This window comes from Elgaria multicarinata, chromosome 1 (genome assembly GCF_023053635.1).
Source record: "Elgaria multicarinata webbii isolate HBS135686 ecotype San Diego chromosome 1, rElgMul1.1.pri, whole genome shotgun sequence".
In the NCBI taxonomy this organism is placed as follows: domain Eukaryota; kingdom Metazoa; phylum Chordata; class Lepidosauria; order Squamata; family Anguidae; genus Elgaria; species Elgaria multicarinata.
Window position 1 is genome coordinate 139340290 of NC_086171.1, and position 23010 is coordinate 139363299.

At 40.9% G+C, this 23010-nt stretch overlaps 1 protein-coding gene across 1 annotated transcript; it reads right to left on the reverse strand.

Annotated features, from left to right (window-relative positions):
• Positions 1-1657: 1657 nt before the first annotated feature.
• On the reverse strand, positions 1658-21233 carry IL12RB2 (interleukin 12 receptor subunit beta 2). Its single transcript, XM_063134407.1, has 16 exons — positions 21201-21233; positions 19219-19487; positions 17426-17540; positions 16704-16876; positions 14993-15135; positions 14012-14150; positions 11756-11835; positions 11169-11184; positions 9311-9508; positions 8558-8746; positions 7043-7144; positions 6804-6962; positions 5210-5344; positions 4548-4632; positions 2749-2848; positions 1658-2338 (listed from the first exon to the last, which is right to left on the reverse strand). The coding sequence occupies exons 2-16, from the start codon at positions 19478-19480 to the stop codon at positions 1805-1807; spliced, it is 2430 nt and encodes an 809-aa protein (XP_062990477.1). The 5' UTR covers positions 19481-19487; positions 21201-21233; the 3' UTR covers positions 1658-1804.
• Between the last annotated feature and the right edge of the window lie 1777 nt (positions 21234-23010).

Genomic DNA, 23010 nt, shown 5'->3' on the forward strand with positions numbered 1-23010 from the left:
AATTGCCAAACTTCTGTGATCAAATAACTGCAGGACCCATATTGAAGGTGTTAATACTTCATGGAAGGTGGAGATTTCTCCTCCAATATCATTGCTTGGAGAGTGCAGAGATGTACTGAAGATTATTTCGTTGAGATCTTAGTCAAATAGCATTTCAGTACAAGCACTTAGATGTTCACACCTGCACAGTCGTTACACTAGCCCTAACTGTTCCTTTAAAGGATGCTGAATAGTGAAGAACACACTAAAGGTAAGTTGCCTTTTAATTTTTAAAGAATTCCCTCCGTGCGTGTGCCCCATCTCTTCCAACACCTTTTGCTGGGGAGTAGTAATAGTAATGGAAAGCATGGGTGGGAGGTTTGTGTTTTGGATTTCCTAAGTTGAAAATGTATGCAGAATACCTTGAGTATGTATGCATAGGATTTTAAAATGAAAACATACTAGAATTCTAGCTTTTTCCAACTTAGTGCAACTAATTCCACTTCCACGTTGGTGGCTCATTTATTTCAGGCAATATTGATACATTCTCCCTATTCGTGTTGTTATGTAGGAAAAACATCTTTTATTACACTAAAAACATTGTCCTGGATAAATTTTGCTTTTGCTACACTGGAAACTACAAACAATTCGTACATTTTAGTGTTTAGAACTGCCTTTGGCCTTCATAAGACGGGGAAGAGATGATAGCAATCTTAAAGTACTCTAGGAAGATAGGAAACATTTTTTAAACCTCTTTATATGCACAGCTAGAATACTAGAAACGTGCTACTTCCCTAAAAATGGGTGGCTAGAAAGTGCAGGTTTTCTGAGGAACCTCAATTGATACCTGTTAATATTCATGGCTTTTGCCACATTATTAGTATCCTACCATTGTACCCAAAGTAGTATTTTAGCCTCACAACAACCCCATGAAGGAGTGGGGCATCACTTTGCCTACACCCAAAACAATAAAGACAGTTGGGAAATTTGTCATGCATGCTTGCATGTAGTTCATTTAAATGTGTCATCTTCAATTCTGGTTCTGGGTGCTTCCAGACAGAGGGCTCCTAGTGCTACTAACCAGAAGGCATTGTGCAGCAATTCTATCATTTTTTCCCTTAACAGGTTTTCTGCAGTAAGATAAAAGAATTGATAGGAAAACCAATGGAGGTTTATAGGTGGAAGATGACTGTAAAATCAAAAATTCTGTGAATGAAACATGGCCATCGTGCCGTGAAAGCCTCTGGAAGTACCCTTACAGACCCAGTTCGTAGAGTCTATGAATTGTGTCTGTAAGAGGATGAGCCTTACAACTCATCCTAGTTTTCAGAGGCTGCCAATCTTTTTGTATGGCCCATTTTAGGCTAGAGAAGCAAGGCAATGTATTGCATCCATTGGACTGTGAACAATAATGGATGCTTGCCATGCAATGGAGGACAACATAAAAGATTTGTATAGGTGGGGTGGGAGGAATATTCAAAATGACCACTGTACACAAACATCGGCCTCACCTTTCTCTAGATCACAACCTGTTTTGAAATTGGGAGCTTTGTTCACAGACTGCTTTTTGAACCTTTTGACATATTCTAGATCTGATCTCTCTCCATTTCCATTGCTAATGTGACAGCAACTTCAATAATTACTACCTAGTATTTGTGCATAGACCTAAATAAAGGGGGGGGTGTCTTAGCAAATGTCTTCATGCCAATCTCCACCAAGAGGGTTTAATGGCTTTCAGCATAATTCTATATACCTCTATTCTGAAGCAAGTCCAACTGAGTTCAGTGGGGCTTTCTCCTGGATAAGTGGGTGTAGGATTGCAGCCTTACTCTGTGAAAGACTTACAGTCCATTCTTACAGCATCTAGAGTAAGTTTTCCACCAAAAGGAACTGTCTGTGGTAGAAAAGAAGTTCTTGGGAAAACGGATAATGAACTGAGTTCAGTTTCAGAGCTATCTCCATCAGTGTTCATAACCGTGGGTGTAATGGTTGTCAAGTAGTCTACTGTTGCATCCACAAATGGATTGGCAAGGTACTCTGAAAATACCTGGCCTTGATGTGGTTCTTCGGCTGCAATTTTTCTGTACAAAGGCAGAAACTGCTGCTTGTTAGTATCAACCAATGTGCTGGTGATCGAGGGCTCGTAATCCAAGTATTTCACAGTGGGATTTTCTTTCTGCAAACTGCTAGTAGTTAGGCAGTTGTGGCTTTCTCCTTTCTCAGTGTTTTTCAAGAGGGGCCCATCCTCAAAAGCTGGATGTTGTCTTTTTACGAAGACTTCCTCTATTTGTAGAGTTTCAGGCTCTTCAAAGCTGTTTGGGTTGCTTATGTTTTGTGTAGAGTATAAGTTTGGATCATCCTCCATGAAGAGATGAGGGAGAAACATCAGTTTAATGACAACTCGTGAATAAATATCTCCCATTCCCTAAAAGCAAACTAGGTTTGCATAAAAGCCTGCATTTTATGACCACTCTGCAAAGAGCTGATGTTTCTAAATGCTCTTGAAAACACAGGCTGCTTGCTACAACATTTAGCAGGCTATGTGATTCAAATGAGAAAAAGTTACATGAAATCATCCTGGTAAACCTCTACCTGCTAAAAGCAGCTTTGCTCAGGTAACAAGAAAGTCCCAGCAAACTGGAATTCTAATTATTCATATCTCTTTTCTGCAAATATACCTCTGCTGACTTAAGGCAGGGGTTGGTTCATTAGAGACTAGTGAGTTATACAAAGAGATTCTTGTCAGAGATACCAAACAGGTAGGCTTACCTTTATAGAGGTGAATTCTTTAGCCCATGAAGAGTTGGCTGGATCAGGAACAGCTTTACCGTACCACCCAAATAGCAGAACAGAGAGGAATGAGACAATCCTAATAGGAAATAATACAAACCCAAATATTCTTAAGCTTCCAAGTTTTAAGTTGGAGTAAGTGAGTCTATTTGTGAAGTATTAATAGCTACACAGGGAAATATGCTTCCAGCACAAGGACAATGGGCAGTATCCAATGCTTTCATAGTACTAGTGCTAATGACATTGTGCCAATGTAAACCAATGCTAGCCCAACATCATTAATGCTTACAAAAAGTGAAAAAGCAGTGATTGGCCAGTGAAATTAATTGGCAATCACTGATTTTCCCCATTGCCTAGCAAGTGCTAATAACGCTGCACTAGTGTTAGCTTACACTGGCATTGGATGCTGCCAATATTTTTTAACTGTTGGAAGATATTTTTCCTACACTGATGTGGACTCTGCCGGGCCAATTGGGGGGGGGGGGCTACCTAAGATGGCAGATTTTAAGGACAGAACATTTTTAAAAATATGAACAATAATAACAGCAACAATATGGGGAAACTATTTGGATTCTCTGGTTTGGACACCAAAACATCTTGGAAAAACAATGAAAGAAGAAACCTCAAAGGTGCTGAAGGATTAAGTTTTTTTTCGTCCAGTATGTTTTGAGCCTTCTTCAGGAGCACTGGTTGAACAACACAACCTTCTATACTGTCTCCTCTCTCATTATTTCTGCACCAGTTTTCTCCCTCCTTGACCAATATGTCTTGGACAACTGCTGAATCTTTGTAAGAAACACACACACACACACACACACACACACACACACACACACACACACACACACAGATACCAGCATTTGTGAACTGCCTTGTGCATATTTACTTTCCCATAAATTAAACAAGTTTGGAAGCCACAACGTTGGTTTCCTGACCATGCCAACTAAATACTTCTGCTGTATTTTGTGTGTGTTTGCTTTCAAAAATATATCCAAATAGATAAAAAGTTGTGTGAAACAACTGATACTCAGGTTCCACAAGGGCTTTATGAAAATCATCTACAAGTTAATGTTTGCACATAGTTCCTGCCACCAAAGCTGCTTCCTCCTCCACCACCACGTTGTGGCTACTGACTTTCATTTTCATCTCCCCCTCCTTTCTCTTGTACTTAGAGGACACAGTTAGTTTCCTTTACACTCAGATCATCAAAGTGCTGTTCCTGCCTGCTCCAAGAAAAATCTGTACTCTCTTGAATCTCTTATGCTGGGACTTCCTTCACCTCCCAGCACTCTTGGCTGGAGAAGGAGGCTGTGGTGACTAGTGGAAGGTCACATTATGAGGTATGTCTGTCTCTTTCTTTCTCTTGACTTAAGCCATCAAGGAATCATCATGGACTCATGAGCAACAACCTGGCTAATTCTGTCATAGCATATGACAGATTTTCAGCAGTGATGTTCCTCAGTGATGAAGACATTGACTGGCCTAGCCAGGTAAGATATTCATGAATGAAATGAAAACAAAACTGGATTTGTTGATGACTTGCAAAATCCTTGACTTCCTTCTCTTTAGAATTTACTATTTAAAGTTTAATGGGAAGCCAATAGGAGATTTGCAATTTGACTTGGATGGGTTTAGGGCTTGACCATTTAAATTGAAAACCTTTTTCTACAAGCATTCTTATATATATAGTCTTATGTACCATTATATTACATGACATTTGCTTGCCATGATGCATTTGGAATCCATAATCATCTCAAAAGTTCAGAATATTCACTTACTTTTGCCTAGCAAATGGTACACAGCAGACAGAGGCTGAAAGACCCACAATAATGCAGATGACAATAGAACCCCAGTCCGGTGCATCTGAAAATGCAATAAGTCTGATAGTAAAACATGTTTTTAATACATATGGCAACTTTTATAATGTAAGAGTTTAAGAAATGTCTCCAAACTTGGCCAGATTTACATTAAGCAGGATATGACACTTTGAAAACAGCTTGAAAACTGTACATGGAGTGTGTCCTGGGCCCCAAAGTTGTCACTACTGTTGTAAACCATTTTAAAGCAGTAATGTAAATCCTGCCCATGTTGTTAAAAATCAGGTTTTTCTACCTTGGCAGGTCTGGCATGCAAATTTACTACTATGGGAGATCATTCAGGCCATGATCATTCATTTTACCTGCCTTTCATATACTTTTTTAAATGTACTGGATGTACCATTTCCACATCTTAGCTCCCTAGGACTTAGCCTGATTAAAGTTGAGCATGGAGTAATTGTATCCAATAAGATTTGGGATGCATCCTCCTCCTCCTCCTAATGAAGCTTGATAACAGGAGTTAAAAAACTTTTTTCTGTCTAAACATGGATGGGATTGTGCTTTAAGGCAGCTTTCTATTGATTCTTCACACACAAGTTTTAGAAGCAAAATGTCATAATTACTCTGTATGTAAATCGCTTCTTCATTCCCTTTAGGGCTCTCTCCAGCTGTGGTGGAAGCTGTCATCCATATAGCATATGCATTACCAGGCTGTATGCTTTCTATTGGGAATGGCTGTGGGTCTGTTGTAGAGATATCTAAGGGAGAGAAATGAAGGAGGCAAATACAAGCAGAATCTAGTAACACGCTACAGATACCTTTTCCCAGCCCCACATATCCAACTCCATGATCTAAGCATTTGTTGCAACAGTCTGTAAGTTCAACAAATACTTCTGAATTTGATCACTTTCTCTGGCTGAGGGTTTCATATTAGGGGCTCAAAATGTATTTGTTTTTGAAAATTATAACCTGGTTTTCAGCCGAAATTACTTTTGAAGCCATTTTACAATAAGAGCAAAACAATCAAAATTAGAATTTGAAAAACAGACCAAAGCAATATTACCACAAGATGTGGTGATGGCCACCATTTTGAATGGCTTTAAAAGGGAGTTGGATAAATTCCTGGAGGAGAAGGCTATCAATGGCTACTAGTCCTGATGACTAAGTGCAACCTCCAGTATCCAAGGCAATACACTAGTTGTTGGGGGACATGGGTGGGAGGGTGCTGTTGCACCATGTCCTGCTTGTTCATCCCTGGCTGATGGCTGGTTGGCCACTGTGTGAACAGAGTGCTGGACTAGATGGACCCTTGGTCTGATCCAGCATGGCTCTTCTTATGTTCTTAACAATGCTAGAGCAGCATAAAACAATACCAGGATGCTCTTATATCGGCATCTTCTATGCTGCAAGGGCAGTTTCATTGTGCTGCATCACAGCACAGCATGGGAAGACAACGGAGCCTGCCACATTGCCATGACAATGAAGCAACATTCTCTGTCCTTTTGCGCTGCACAGAGAGGGGCAAGGAAACCACCTCCAGCTCAGCAAATAGAGAGCATTCAGTTGCCTTGGCAACACAGACACGTTCCCTTCCTCCTACACCAGGAGTGCAGGCCTGAGGGCTAAATCTGCCCCGCTGCCCCTGTACCCCCCCTTTCCCTCAACCACCAATTGTTTGGTCATTTCCAAGCTTTTGTGCAATTCTTTCTCTCATTCTAAAAGACTGAAATGCCTCTGCGAAGACTTTGTGAGTGGCAGTAAGGGCTTTAAGCTGAAGTATAGTGGCCCTGTCCCTTTGGCTCCTGCCACCACTTGGATGTATGAGGCCCCTGAGAGATTCTCCGGAACGGAATTCAGCCCTCAGGCAGAAAGAGGTATAACACTCCTGCCCTATACAGTGAGCAAGCACGTTTGTGCCTGTTTCTCCTTTCTCCCACCCACCCACACCCACAAATATTGTTGAAAGGGCAACTACTTTTCAAAAGGCAAATCAAAGACTCCGTTTGGGCTCCATCCAAGATACCAAACTGTCATGACTTCAACAGCTTCAGATCTGGCTCCAAGCTTTCTAGCGCTTAGATTTTTTTAGAGACGTTTCAGAAAACCACACACCCTGCCCTCTGTCTAAAACAGGTGTGTGTCCCATCCCACCCACTGCCATTTTCAGTGCCCTATGCAGTGCAGGGATCAGTATGCTAATTTTTAGCAAGTACCTACCATAGACTTTAAGGGGCACGTTGGTGAAGTATTGATTCTGCAAATATATCTTGTAGCCAACAATGCAGCCCACTTGTTGATTGCCTGGGATTTCTTCCCAGGAGACCAAAATGTGCTCTCCTCTTACTGTTGCATTAATGTGAGGTCCTGTTAATGGGGCTGTAAAACACAAATCCTTTGTGAGAAACCTGAACTAGCTTATTAGGCTGGGGCTCAAACTGAGTATACATCACTCTTACCTTTTGCTGACACATTTTCCACCGTGGCAGCTGCTTTTCCTGCTCTGCTCTGATAGAGTGCAAACGCGCTGATGGAATAGCACACATTAGGCTTAAGGTTTGCTGGAAAGGAGAGAATGATCTTTGATACACAGTTGACAGATGTCTATCCAATACATCCTTCCTCAACCTGGTGTCCTCCAGGTGTGTAACGCCCATAATTCCGAGACAGCGTCCTTCCACCAGCTTCTGTTGCAGCCTCATTATACACAGGTTTATCTGGACCCATCCCATAGATTGAATATAAATACAAAATTTGTGATTTTAACATTCTACATTACACCTATTTCTGAGACCTAGAAACCCAAATGGAATAATAAATGTTTTCTTCCTAAAGTCAGATTTAAAAAACCATGTTATTGTAAAGATAATCAGTATGTAGAGGAACAGGCTTAGGAAGAGCCTTGAGTACAGGTCAAGGAACACATCACATCATTCTGGAATATGGGGTTTTAGTAGAACCCCATAGTCCCATAGGGACTTGTAGAGAAATACTTCATTAAAAAATCTAAACAATGCTAAGTTTGTGCTGCTAAATTCCATACTGAGTTGCTGAAGCATGGTTTCACAGATTTTTGAATATGCTTATATGTCTAACTTCCATCCTTGTTCTTGGTAATTCTCAGCTCGCTATGGAAGTTCTGTTTGTCTTTTTTTCTAAATGGTGGGCCACACTTTGACTTCTATGAATGTTCCAGCATATTTCAAACCTCTGCTGACTTTCTCATAAATAAAAGTCTTATGTGACTCAGTCCTTCAGCAATGTAGATAAGGAATATATAACATTGCTGAAGGACTGAGTCACCTAAGACATTTCGTAAGACAGTGAGAAAAATACCAGGTGTTTGACTTCTATGAATGTTCCAGCATAGTTCAAAGTGTGGTCCACCATTTTCAGAAAAAGCAAAACTTCAGTAGTGAGCTGAGTCAGAAGGTCGTGAGTTGTGATATCGTGTGTGTAGAAAAGGTGTTAGAACCCACACAACTACGGTATTATTACACTCACCACCCTACAAGACAACAGTTTGTGATGGCCCCACCAATATATTGTATCGGGTTATGTGACTCAGTCCATAGTGCGAGTTTTGAAATTGTATTGCTGAAAAAAGACTTTCATCAACATGGCTGTGTAAATTGGCATTGAATTTGGAAGTGAGAAGATGTTGGGTAGACAGTTTTCTTAGATGAGCTCAGCCAATTCGAACAAGCAGAAGACAGATTTCTTTTCAGCCTGCAGAGCTTTGCTTTCATTTATTACGATCAGCTGTGGCTTAAAAGAGATAATCTTGAGACATCTGGAAAAATTAGATGAGATGAGCTATTGCGCCGTGCAGAACTGGGATTTAATGTGTGAATAAAAAAGGAGACCCTGTCCAAGAATATGTAATGGTTTAACCTTGACCAGGGGCATAGAGCCAGTCTTCCCTCTAATAAATGGTTGGCAATGTCTGTCCTCCTCCTGTACTATGCACTTACCTATTATTACTGTAAAATTGGATGCAGGAACTTTGAGCCAAGTTTTCAAATGATGGCCTTGATGGAGCTCTACCCATTCCACTACATACCCATTGATAAAAGGTGAAGGTGCAAGAGGTGCTTTCCATGCAATAACAATGCTGCCATTCTTCATCGATGCAGCAGAAAGATGGCTAGGTGGTGGCAGATCTTTGAAGAGTGAGAAAACAAGAAAACAATACTTTAACTCCTTAATTGAACACAGGAGAACAAGTCTGAACAGTCTTGGAGTAAGTCAGCCTAAGCAAGTGAGAGATCATCCAAGAGGAAACTGAAGCTTGATTGGCAGAAAGGTTAGCAACTGAAGATGGGATAAGATCTCGAGAATGTAAGTCATCAGTTTCACAGGGATCATAGTTAATGCGATATTCCTGGGAACAACTGAAACCAGCACTATACAAGAACATAATCTGCAGATAGTACAAAGCGACAACAAAACTGTCTACTTAGATACTTCCCTACTCTCTCCACTTGGAAATGATGGAAGGGAACCCAGTGATATAAAATCTACTCAGTACTAACTGAAGCTGAGCACATGTATAGAAGTGTCACAACCATGTCTCCCCATCACCCTGGCCAGGACAATGTTGGACTGTTAATAACTGAGGCCTGTAGTTGAATGATGAACTAACCTAAACATAGTGGTTCAAGTTCGGCCACATGTAAAAACAAACATTCATTTGTGTAGCTTTCCTACAGATAGAAGCATCTTACCTGTAATTCCTAGTTTAGTGGTGATGTAGATGGGTGAAGATATTCCCCGTGAGTTGTAAGAATGAACTGTTATGTTGTAGTCTGTTTTAGGAGTGACTCGCGATAAAATGGTATGTGTTGTAGAATCTGTTTCTACTGCTCTGTGATGCTTTTGGTTCAGAGCAAAGAATGTCACACTGTAATTATGGCTTTTCCTTCCTGTTCCTAATGCACTCATCTATAAAGAAACAGTAGATATGTTTTTTCATTCCATGTAGTTTTATTGCCCCCACCCCCAACATAGTTTTTTTCAGCAGTTTAAAGCTAGCATTCAATCTCCTATCTGGTTAGGAATGGAGAAACACAGGTTCAAAACCCCCTCACAGTCTTAAAGCTCTCTCTTCTTTTCAGCTTGTCCTACCGCACAGGGTAGCTGTGAGGATAACATGGGGGTGAGGAAGAGCCATGTGTACTGTTTCATGCTATGTGGAGAAAAGACAGTGTATAAATATAACAAACTACTGACAGGTTAAAATTCATTGTATTTTCAAAAATTTCTACTGCATTTGATACTGTACAAATTGCTGCACAGTTTTAACCTCACTCCTCCAAGAGAAGTCAAGCCAAGAGTAACTTGCCTGAGGAATTCTTTACATTGTGGGTGGAGTGAGAACATGGACCTGGCCTTATATGCTGAATGGCCCAACATTTTGAAATATAGGGTTCTTTCAATTGAGCTTGCAACAGCCCTCTGATGTCACTCCAACTTGACAGATGGGGAGCTGAAACTATGAGAGAACAAGTTTGGCTGCAGCAACAGATAACAGGGTCTCCTCACCCCTGCCTCAGTTTCCCTCAATTGGATGTATCACTGCAATTCAGCAAGAAGTAGACCTTGAGGGTAGTGTCCAAGGATGGAAGTGGAGTAAGAAGAGTTCCCATCTCCATGACACATTGCATGGTGAGAAACAGGGACCTTCATTGGTCCATTTGCACCTAAGCAATGAGATACTCTAAACTTGCTCTTGCCAAGCTCTCCTGATATGCTGGTTTTATACAGAGTACCTTCATTTAGCCAGAGAAACCAGACTAGGGCACTCAAAACACAACCTCTCTGTATTATTCAAAACTTATGTTTTTTAATAAACCAAATTAAAAATTGACTAACTTGATTGTTTTAGAACAAAACACTTGTATTTATTGAAGTGCTCAAAGGGGATTTGACGGTGAAAGAAACATGATCATCACTATTTTCCAAACCAGAGCCACTTTGGCTCCAGGCACCTCCTCCAGGACCACTTGGCCTTTCCAGGGCTGTAGAGCACCACTCTTCCCCCCCCCCCCATCCCTGGTCAAGTGATGATGCTGTGACTTGGATGCCTTTTTTTGGGGGGTGTCTCCTCCTTATCCTCCCCCAGTTTATCTAAGCAGTAAGGCCTCATCATTCAAATCACCAGGCAAGCCAATTCTGGCAGGATTACTTGGTCCTTGTATTGTGAAGGATCTTCTTCTCATCATTGAGGGGGGTGCTCTACTCTACTCAGTGCTGCAAAATCTGCGAGTTCAGGTGCATGTTGCTCTCTGCAAACTCCATTTCCCCACTACCATTGGTGTAGTGCACCACGGCAGCTAGCCAATCACATTGTTCTTTGCCTCTCGGGCTCCTCCTCCACCACAGCTAACTGGCTGATTGCTCCTGCATTCTTCTTTTCCCCTACCCACTTACAGCTGAGGAGCGGCAGGTCTCCTGTCTCCCCACCCCACAATGCCTCTGTTTGTAGCCCAGATCATAGCAGCTGACCCATTGCTAACACAACAAGGCAAAGCTAAAGAGCCCCTGCTGAGAGTGAGCAGCTAGGGCAGACGGAGAGAGGTATACTTGAGGTGTGAGTAGCCTCCAGGCCTTTTAGTGAAGCACCCTGCATTAGTGCATAGTAGGATGCCTCTTGAAGGATGCACAAATCCCAACCAGAAGTAAGGATTCTTGTTGGATGGGAAACAACACCATATATCTAACAATGAACAAGTCAAAATGCAACATGCCCTCGCTCTAATCTCAGAAGCAATGGCTGAAGTATGTGTGGGGAGCAAAGCTATACCAAGAATCACCCCTCCAAATAAAGATGAACATTTCACAGACCATGCAACTCTGTACAGGGCTGATGCAGAAGATCCCACCAAGTTTTTGTCCAAGACTGTCTACTGTTACCTTCTGGTGTGGCATTAAAGAACTTTTCCTTTCAATTCCCACCAACCCCTTTTTCATCTCTATATTAGACACCAACGATGCAGTACTTGTGGCTGGAACATTCCCCCCCCCCAACAAAAATGAGGGTTTGAAAGTGTGGGCATTTTCTTGTTCCTATCTCTCCTTTTTAACTGGGGTAATGGAGTCGTTCTTTCTATTGGTTCAGACACCCATATCATAGAACCTTCAATTTTGCATAGGAGAACAGAAATTCTTACCTTCCAGAAAAGGGTAACGTTCTGCATTTGTGAAGACACATCCTCCTTTAAATACCAGACATCAATGGGTTCAAATGGCACTAGGTAAAAAAGAGAAAAAGTAATCATATAACATGTATATGAATTTGGGAGTGACTTTGCAAAGCGTTGGACAGCATGCAGGAAACCATCGTAATTAGGAAGAACTGTTTGTTTTACACAATGGCAGATCTCCACCTGGGGATTGAGGTTGGCAGTGAGTCCTACCAGCTTGTAAAGTTGCTATTTATTTCTTTGTTTCATTTCTATACTGCCCGATAACCGAAGCTCTCTGGGCAGTCCACAAAAATTAAAACCACAATGTACAGCATAAAATATAAAATACAGAAGCTTGAAACCACAATATTAAAATACAACCAAAATAAAACTGACCCATAATGCAGAGATTAAAAATACAGTTTTAAAACAACAGAGCTAAAAGACTAGGATGCTAAAATGCTAAAATACTGGGGAAATAAAAAAGGTCTCCACCTGGCACCAGTAGGTGCCAGGCAAACCACTCTAAGGAGCTCACTAGGAGCGCCATCAGACAAACATTTTATTGCACACTCGTTACTGGGCACTCACTGCTTTTTGCAGGCCCCTCTCACGATGTCGTCTGCCTCCTGCCCCTTCTAGCCTTCTTTGCGCAACAAGAAAATCCCCCAAAGCCTTATTCACCATAGTTAAAGTCATGGTTTAAGGTGTCTTCTGAACACAGCCTGACTTCCTGGCTTAACCACCATGTTTAAAGCCATGGTTTAAGGTGTCTTCTGAATGGGCCCATTGTCTTGGAAGTAGTGCAATAGTCAACATGACGAGTAGCCATTGGTTGCCTTATCCTTCGTTAACCTGTCTAATCCCCAATTTTAAATATTGCCATTCATATATATTGGTTTAAAATGCTAGCAGGCATACAGAAGTGTGGGGGTGGCATTCACACCTCTTGTATCAGTTGGTGTTAAAGACAGAAACAGATACTTTGAATAATGGTCACAGTAACATTTTGGTATGCTTGACAGAAACCCCAACACATAAAGATTCCAGAAGATTAGAAATTTGATGTCATGCTACTAAACCATTGCTGAAACCCTTATATGTTACAGAAGAAATGAAACTTTGCAGCATGGTTCTTTATGAAGGTTCAGTTTGAAGTAAAGTCAACCATATTTCTAAAGGTTCAGATGCTCTTATTTTGTTTGGATTTGATTTGATTTGATATCCCACCTTTTAAACCAAGAAAATGGCACTCAAGGATGTCAACAACCCCAAAAACGTTTATTAAAAATCGTAGTTAAAAACAATAACACAAATATATTAAAACACAATTACAGAATAAAAAGCACCCAGCCCAAAATACCATTTTAGAAGCTGAAGTGTGTGTTAGAATCTTAATATATTTTTTTCAAATTGGCAAAGCCTTCAGCAGTCTTTTTATCAAACTCTTGCCATTATGCTTACAGAAGAGATTGTTCTTACTGTAGCTAATTCTTCTCCGTTAAGAGATGTTGTAACTTTTTAGCTTTGCAACTTAAAGGAAAGTTTAGTGCTCCAAACGTGCTTTATTTTAGCCTTCCCTGACCAGGTGTCCTCCACAATGCTATTTAATATTTACATGAAACAGCTGGGAGAGATCAAATATATTTCTCTATGCCTTCGATGACAGCGTCAGCTAAGGATAGTGTGTCTCCTCTGAATGAATGCTTGGAGGTGGTAATGGGCTGGATGAGGAAAAACAAACTGAAGCTGAATCCAGACAAGACGGAGGTGCTCGCTGTCAAAGGCCCTAACCCTGGTTTAGAGCTGTGTCAACCACTTCTGGATGGGGTTACACTCCCTCTGAAAGACTTGTGTTTGCAGCTTGGGGGTGCTCCTGGATCCGTCGCTCCAAATGACAGCCCAGATAGATGCAACGGCCAGGAGTGCCTACTATCAGCTTTGGCTGATACGCCAGCTGCGCCCCTTCCTAGAGTTGGAAGACCTAAAGACGGTAGTGCACGCACTGGTAACTTTGAGGCTCGACTTCTGTAATGCACTCTACATGGGGCTACCTCTGTGCCTAGTCCGGAAACTTCAATTAGTCCAATGGTGATAGACTACAATGTCTATCATCCCCAGCCAGTTGCTGTCTTTTCCTTCTGACTGAAATCATGAATGTGTTATCTATAGATTTTAACACAGGCTCAAAATAAATACTAGGCCTAAGCTGTGGTTTAGATCTAGTGTTTATTTTCTTACCGGCTTCTGTTTGAAACGCTGTGCTCCAATCACTCCATAAGCCTCTGTTGAGAAGGAACCTACAGGAAACCTGGAATTCATATTCTCTATCTGGCTCTAGGTCATGTAGATCGTATCTTCTAGTAGTTATATTTTCAAGCTTGAATGAAAAGAAACGAAAGTACACAGAAGAAAAATAACAAATGCTGGTATTCCGGATGAGCTGCTGTTCTTCTACAGAGAGAGATGAGTTTTCTGCTTATGTTTGCAGAAACTCTCCAGGCATTCTGCAGATGTTCTATGTCCACAATATACACTGCAAGGGAGACACATAAATGCCAGGCCAAGTATCTGGGTTATGTTACTAATTCCCTGTTGGAACAAATGCTGCACCTCTCTTATAGCACAAGCCCTCATTTTTCTTCCTTTCTCTTCAGAGATGTGTGGCTAAAATAGGGTGAACATTTGGAAAGGAGGACGGGGCTCCTGTATCTTTAACAGTTGCACAGAAAAAGGAATTTCAGCAGGTGATATTTGTATGCATGCAGCACCTGGTAAAATTCCCTCCTCATCACTGCAGTTAAAGCTGCAGTTGTTCACATCTATCAAAATGGTGAACAAACATGAAGCCCAGGTACATTCTGCAACACCTTTCAGTACTGATACCAGGTTGTGATTCTATACAGATGTGCACATATTCATGACCTAAAATTGGAATTACAGCAGAATTAGAAAAGTCTGGTGTGTGTTTTCAGCTACTCCTGCTTTTTCTCTCTTTTTAATGTTTGAACAGGCCTGGCATACTCAGGGCTATCTACTAGCATGTTATTCTGAGAGATATTCTTGGGATATCCATCTATCCATCCAGTGTTTTTAATTCCCTCTACTATACATGGGGTGCTTACAATGGGTACAGAAAGAAAATTTGGAATTATTTCTGTAAATAACCAGGGCATTGCATCTGAGTACCACATTAATAATATAACATTTAGAAAATATTACCATGGTCCAGGAATTACTATGAATCGGTCGGTATCTCAATTTAAAGTGTTGCGTCTCTTGTTGGTCTTGCCACAAAATAGTGCAATTTGTTGCAGCAAAACTATCACATTTCACTGAGAGATCCACTGGAGAATGAGGCTTCGCTGATTTGTTGTGACCAAAAATACATTAAAAAAAATAAGCACAAAATTTAATACTTTTAGAATGGCAGGTAGCAATATACAGAAAGCTCAGTTTAATACTAGTAACAACCTAGGATCCTGCTGCATTTTCTCTGTTGGATTTTTTTTGGGGGGGTGGGGGGTGGAGTTTGTGAACTGTTGTTCTCTTGTGAATTATCTCCAAGAAATGCACTATTTACTGATGATCTCAATTCCCAGCCCTCTGAAGTGGTGGATCAGAGGATACTAAATTGCCTTCCCCTGAATGATGGCTCTCAATAACTCAGCACGTTCACAGAACACCTTCACGAAATTTAACCCCACATGAAATTTATGGGGCCATTATATGATTCTACGTACTCCTGTTCTATATTATTCTCTGTTCCAATATTCTCTCTACTATAAACACAACTGATATTCTCTCAGGTGTTCCTATTACTTACAAATCCACATGACCCTATCATTAGGAAGAGTGAGCTGGCTGCCCCAGGCAACCGATTTTGGGTGTCATGACAGGACAGCAAATGGTTAATTATTTATTATTTTATTTTTACTGCCAGCAAGGAGGAGAGATGTTTCAGGGATTTACTGTCCCAGATGGCAAAATAACTTGGTTGGCCTTGGGTACTATGCACCTTAATGGGGGAGGGGGGATTTGCTGCTCTGCCTCATCAACATACTATCTTGAGCCCCGTGACTGAGGTGGAGAGAAGCAAGCCAGGCAGTCTCCGACCACAGGATGAGGTAGGGCGATTTCACCTCACTGATGCTGACTGTACCACTGTAAATATTTTAAAAACAGGCTGAACAGAAAGCAATCTATTGGGAAGCCCTCGCACAACCTATTCTTATGGGCTACTTTTTTTTTTTTTTAAATACAGTCAGTCCTCTACACTCCTTTGTTTGTGTGTATGTGAATCTGCTTTGATTCACACTTTCAACTGTTTGCCTGGTCGCTTAGGGAATAAGTTCCTGTTATATCTCTATTCAATAATCTCTCTCTCTCTCTCTCTCTCTCTCTGTGTGTGTGTGTGTGTGTGTGCGCGCAGCATTCATGTTCATTTCAGGACAATGGTCAAAATCTAGTGTTGTAAAAATAGACTTCCCCTCAAGTGATGGTATTTTCTCCTCCTCTTTTTCACCCACCCTCTGAAAATCTGTTCCAAGGGGTCCCTCAACTCTCAGGAACATATTTTGAGGGTACACTGGGGTGGATGGGTTGCAGGGTGGAGGGGGAACTGCCCCTCCCAGTTCCACTGATGGAAGTAGTTCTGTTGGATTCCACTCCATAATCCCCTATCTTTGCTCCATCAAAACCCACTTCAGATGTCCCCCCACCCCCGTATCATCCTCCAGATTTGAGAAGCCTCTTCTAATTTGCCAGGAGGGGTAGGGGCTGCTGTTTAGAAAAGAAAGCAAAAATCCCCACTGAGCACAGGATTTGATTTGATTGGGGATGAGAATTCTAATTAAGACAATATTTTCTTGAATTCGTTTGGAATGCCAGTTAAATAGGATTAACATATTTGAGACAAATTCCTTACGTTTACCTATGTCTATTAACGTGAATTGAATTGGTTGGGATGAAGTGTTCCCCAGTCCATTTGTAGCAATGACCACAACTGTGTAAGTAGATTCAAAGCCCAGTTTTTCTTTGAGATCCATTGAGCCGATGGAAATGCCCTCTTGTGAAAATGTTCTATTTGTGATTCCATTTGTTAGCCTGCAATAGAAAGACAAACCTGGATGACAAGTTTGAATGTCTCTTTTCTGTTAAGCACGAGGATGTGGCTCTGTTGCTGAGTTAGGCCAATTCCAGACCTGTGTAACACTGTGTGATACTAGCAGAATGCCATGTGTCCTCTTTTATAGAGGACACTCCTCAATTTGAAGGCCAGAGAACAGTCCTCTATTTTGAAGGTGCGCTCTGTTTGAAGAGCTGCCCCATCTGAGTCCCATATAAAGATAAAGAACCATCTGAAGGCAGAACTAGGTCTTGGAGTTGCCCATCACCAGAACCTGTACTGCAGCCTGAATGAGACACACAGTTCACAATGACAGACTTCCCCACTATGGCAAAATGTACTCCATTTCTCTTTAAATCAGAATAATTATTTCTAAATTTGCATCTATACATACATATTAGCATATGCAGATATTATTCAAATCAGTATCCTTTTTATGGTGATTCCTAAGTGGTCATTCTAGAGATGTGCAGGTGTGAGTGAGGGAACACACGTACAATGAAAGCTGAGACGCAGGTAACACTTACTGTAATCTATAATTAGTAGTAAGGTAAGTATAATGTCCTTTGTCCCACGAACAAGTAGAATGTCCATTTTTCCCGTACTGGATGCAGGATACATTTTTTGGTTGGTCTGGAGGAACTTAAAAATAGACAACCATTCATGGTTGAGCAGCTTAATATCTGTTAATATGAATAATTGACTTGGATTTTTTTAATGTCCTTTCAAGCTACATGCCTACAAATAGCTCATTTTATTTATTTATTACATTTATATCCCACTTTTTTTCCTCCAAGGAACCCAAGGCGGCATACCTAATCCTCCTCCTCTCCATTTTATCCTCACAACAACAACCCTGTGAGGTAGGTTGGGCTGAGAGTCTGTGACTGGCCCAAAGTCACCCAGTGGGTTTCCATGGTCGAGTGGGGACTAGAACTCGGATCTCCCGACTCCCAGTCCGACACCTTAGCCACTACACCACACTGGCTATTTGGTTTACTTCATTAATATATATATATATATATATATATATATATATATATATATATATATATATCTGCTGACCCAAAGTTATAGGAGATTTATCTAGGATCCTGGATGAAATGCATGCTATATGTTGCAAGTGACTTTTCATTAGCAGGTGTGCAATATTTCATCCACATTCAATAATGTTGATGTGTATTTGAATGATGGGGAAGAGATATGTGTGCTTTTTATACTGTATTTTGTATTTGTGCTCTTAACATATTGGTTGTTTTATTATGGTTTTAATTTTTGTGAACCGCCCATAGAGCTTCGCCTATTGGGCAGTATAAAAATGTAATAAATAAATAAATTCCTGCATTTGGTACAACAAAGAAATCTAGCCAGATGATCTACGAGGAGCACACATCAGGCTATTGTGTGATTAGTGGGAAGGGTTCAAAATCTGAAGGAAAAAAATAGATTCATAACTCTTAACAACAACCAAAGTCTGTACCAAATTAACTTGGAAACAATCATATCATGGGCATCCATGAGAGATATTAACTCATTCTACCAAGCAATCTTTACTGGATTGGAATTACTGTCTCAGGACGATCATATTTTCCTTTGTGTAAAAGTGCCTGTAAAATGTTATATACCTGCCCCCAAAGCTGTAAGATTGGGAGGGAATGCAAATAGTAGATTATGCACAATAAAAGTATGCCAATAGGGGTGAGATCCTAAGTTAGAGCTTTTCTACATGAGGCATTTATTATGTGCTTGTGAATCCTTACTCATGATTGTTTACAAGCTCTGATCTTTTAGTTTTGCTTTCGTTTCTTCAGAGCACTTTCCCATATTTATTTATTTATTTATTTTAGAATGGGGAAAATGAGCTATTCTAGAATGGGGAATATGACACTGTTTCGGCAGGATCTACATTACTGCTTTAAAGCACTTTATAACAGTTTTGAAAATGGTATATAGCATGTGTCCTGGGGGAAGACAGTTGTCAAACCTGTTATAAAGCTCTTTAAAGCAGTAGTGTAGATCTGGCCCATATGTATTTGGGCTATTTTGCTATAACACAGCTCCACCTAGAGGTTATGAGGTAGAAAAGCAGGAAAGGAAAAGCTCTTTGTGTGAAGCCAGATTCAATTATGGGCTAAACCAAAAGTAGATACAATGATTAACAGCCTCGTGTAGAAAAGCTCTTCACCTGATCTGTGGCCTGTTTAATCTTAAAGCTCTGGAACAGATAATATTAGTAAACAACAGATTCCTTTGCAACAGTTTTCTTTACGCATGCCTGAAAAGATGGCGTGAACACTTCCAAACAAAAACAGCTTCTTACTTCCAACAACAATGTGAATTCCACATATGAGAACTGGTGTCTTCTTTCCCTTTGGACATTGACATTGAAATGTCTGGTTCCCAAATCTGTGCAGTAAAACGTGAGTGCTGACTGAAAGGCCATTGCCGCTGCTTACTTCTGAGTAGTTTTGTAAAATGGATATCTTGTGTGCTTCTTGCCTACTGCACCATCCGCTCTTGTTCAGCCAGCAGGAGAGAGTCACAGTTGATCCACGTAGCATATAAATGCCAGTAACATTCATGCCTCCCCTATAATGCAGAAACATTAGACACTCTGTGTGTACTGCAGTGGTTTTGTATATTAGAAAATAATTTGGATTTGGATAGCAGACATTGGCCTTGCATGCTGAAAACAAAATGCCCTCACAAATGCTCACTTTCCTTGTTCTAGCGCAGCGGTTCTCAACCTGTGGGTCGGGACCCCTTTGGGGGTCGAACGACCCTTTCACAGGGGTCGCCTAAGACCATTGGAAAACACATATTTCCAATGGTCTTAGGAAACTGTATTGACTGAACTATGTCATGTATCATCTTTTGTATTATTAAAGCTATTGTTATGTATTATTTTCATTAGCAAACCATCCCATGACAATGAATCGTGTAGAGAAGAACGAAAATAATTTTATGGTTGGGGGTCACCACAACATGAGGAACTGTATTAAAGGGTTGCGGCATTAGGAAGGTTGAGAACCACTGTTCTAGCGGTCATCCTGACCTTGGTAACTGTGTCCAAAACACAAAGCATTTTGGTTTTGTTTGTTTGTTGTCTTAACAACAGTCTTTGCGCTTCGAATGTGTTGGGCTACATATCCCATTGTCCCCAGCCAGTTTGATCCATTGACACACTGGCCTGTGATGATGAGGGCTTGCTGTCCAACACACCTGCAGGCTGCTGGGTTGGGGAAGGCTGCCCTAACGTCTCTCCAGGTCCTGTACCTGCCTCTAACTATCCATTCACAGATTCCATTTCCCCCTTCTCTGCTGTATCCCTGTACCTGTTGCTTTAGTCTCTGTCATTCGTAGCCATTATGTGATAAATGCAGGATGTGCTATCCAATGTACTCCCATGACATATAGGACTGCTAGATTTCATGTTGGAGAGGGCTGCTGAGCCTCGCTTGTTGAGAAGAAAGAGAGGATTTTAGGAAAGCTTCACTTGACAATGTCCTGCCACCGCAATTGAGCTGACTAGCCTAGTGTTCCAAACATGGAACACAGGAAGCAGGTGACTGCCTTATAAGAGAGGTAGGCAACCTGTAGGCCACATGTGATGCTCAGCCTAATTTAGTGTAAGTTGGCACAGAATGGGAGTGGGGAAATGCAATCCTGCAAAGTCTGCCCACTCTTTGTTCTGGCTTCTCTCACCTTTGGCTGATAAGCATATTTATATCTATAAGTAGATATAGAAGCTATAATGTTTGTGTGAGGTTAAGTTTTACCTTTTTTTTTTTTTTTTGCAGTGCTTTGTTCCCAGTGCTGTAGGTCTACAAGCAATAGAGTTGCTGTTATTTTATTCTTTCAGGTTTCCTTGATATTTAACAATTGCATGGAAGGTAGATAATCAGCAGGTCACACCAGAAAAAAGCGACACCCCTTGAATTGCCAGGGCAAAAAAGATGGCAAGCCATAAGTTATATGCCCATAGAGAGCTTCCAGCCCTTTTAGCACACAACTAAAATGGCTGGAAGTGACCCTAGAATATACAGAAATCCTGTCTCTTAAGCCCTATGCCAACATATGTGTACAAACTGTCTTTTAACTTTGCTGCACTGATGGGTACCATAGCCAGAACAGCTTATGTGAACTGTAGTAGGAAAATGCTTTTAATCCACTTTCCAAACGAATACATAACTTTATGCAAGCAATTAGGAATTCTGATGGGTGGCTCTTAACAATATTTTTAGCCTAATAACTGAAAATAATATTACTTCAAAAAAAAGAAAAAAAGAAATACTACTCAACTCAGTATCGTTGCATTGTTCCAAACTCCCAAAATGTATTCCTAGAATTTAAAGAAAGAATGGTCATAAGAGCATCAGAAGAATCATGCTGGTTCAGACCAAAGTCGTAAGAAGAGCCCTGCTGGATCAGACTAAGGGCCCATCCAGTCCAGCACTCTGTTCACGCTGTGACCAACCAGCTGTTAGCCAGGATCCCACAAGCAGGACATGGGTGCAACAGCATCCACCCACCCATGTTCCTCAGCAACTGGTGTATATAGGCTTACTGCATTCTGTTCATACAGCTTTCTGTTCACACAGTAGCCAACCAGACAGGAAGCCCATAAGCAGGACAAGAGCACAATAGCAACCTCCCACTCATGTTCCCAGCAATTGGCATACAGAAGAATACTGCCTTTGATACCAGAAATAATGACCCGGTTCATATGTTGGCAACAACCCATAGTTAACAAAATAGAGGGTTGTCTTCTGCAGCATAGGATACATGACCACCCTATTCCCAAATCCAGAGACAGTGTTATAGAGATATACTACTTACCTAATCCTACATGCACCAAAAGTGAAACCTTTAAGGGCACATTTCCTGTAAAGAACATCTTGATGAATTCTGCAGAAGGGAGGGAGGGGGAGGGTTGTTGCACTGTTTTAAAGTAAACTAATAATTAGTGTAGGAATGTAGAGAATAACCCTTTAGCAAGTCATTAAGTGATGTGATCAGTTGTAGGGCCTTTTGATGAACAGAGAGTTGATGTTCTTCAGCCCCATGTTCCAAGCTCCTGGGACTTTTCAGCACAGTGCTGAGCTGCTGGTTTTAATGAGAAACAATAGTGTGGTATGATGAAACATAGAGCAACTTCTAGGACTGGCACCTAGTGCTGAGACAGCACTTGCTCCATTCTAGGGTTTCTTCATATTCTTGCTTCTCATGATTAACATTTCCCTAGTTTCTTTTCTGGTTCATGAGCAACATTTCCCGGGTTTCTTTTTTGGATGCATGACTGCTGAAATGTAACAGAGAAGAAAGTCATTCCAATGATACAGTATATTAGCTTTTGAATGGATTTGTTAAAGAAAGAACAAAGGCAGACACTTTCTGTGTGACGTTGACTATGCCAAATTTAGTCATTCATGGGATTCTACATCAGAAGAAGAATATTTTATACCACTTGAAGCTGGGACTATATTCTCTGAGGGTACATCCCCTCCAACTACTAGATAAAGCTACCCAACTTGGCTTCTATTTACACTTTTTTTACCTAGTAGTACACCATCTAAACCTTTCTCCAGCTTTGTTAATATAAAAACTGCCTGCCTTCTTCTGTTTTCCACCTACCAAAGAACCTGTGTGCTTTACCTAAGGGAAGAGGCAGATCACGGTAACAGTTTAATTTTACATTTTGAAAAATGGGATGAAGAAACATTGTTTCTTCATGCAAACAGCCTTCATGTAGTTCTAAGTAGAACTTGAAACTATCACCATGCCTAATATGATGAAAAGATCTGGAGACCCCAAAAGCATGCACACCATTTCATCACCTTTGTGTCAGTCTATTAAATTTATTGAGGTGCAAGGCAGGTAAGCATCCAATGTGAACATGAAAAGAAAGAATAATCTGAGGATGCTGTAAACGACTTTACTGATGAAAAGCCTTTTCTTTTCATCAGTAAAGCCATTTGCACCATCCTGAGATTATTCTCTCTTTTTGTGTTCTAATCAATACATTGCCCGATTATGGGATTTTGAATTCTGTTTAAGAAAACATCCTAGTTCTCTTTCCAAGCATGCTGGGTGGGGTTGCCAGATGCTCTAT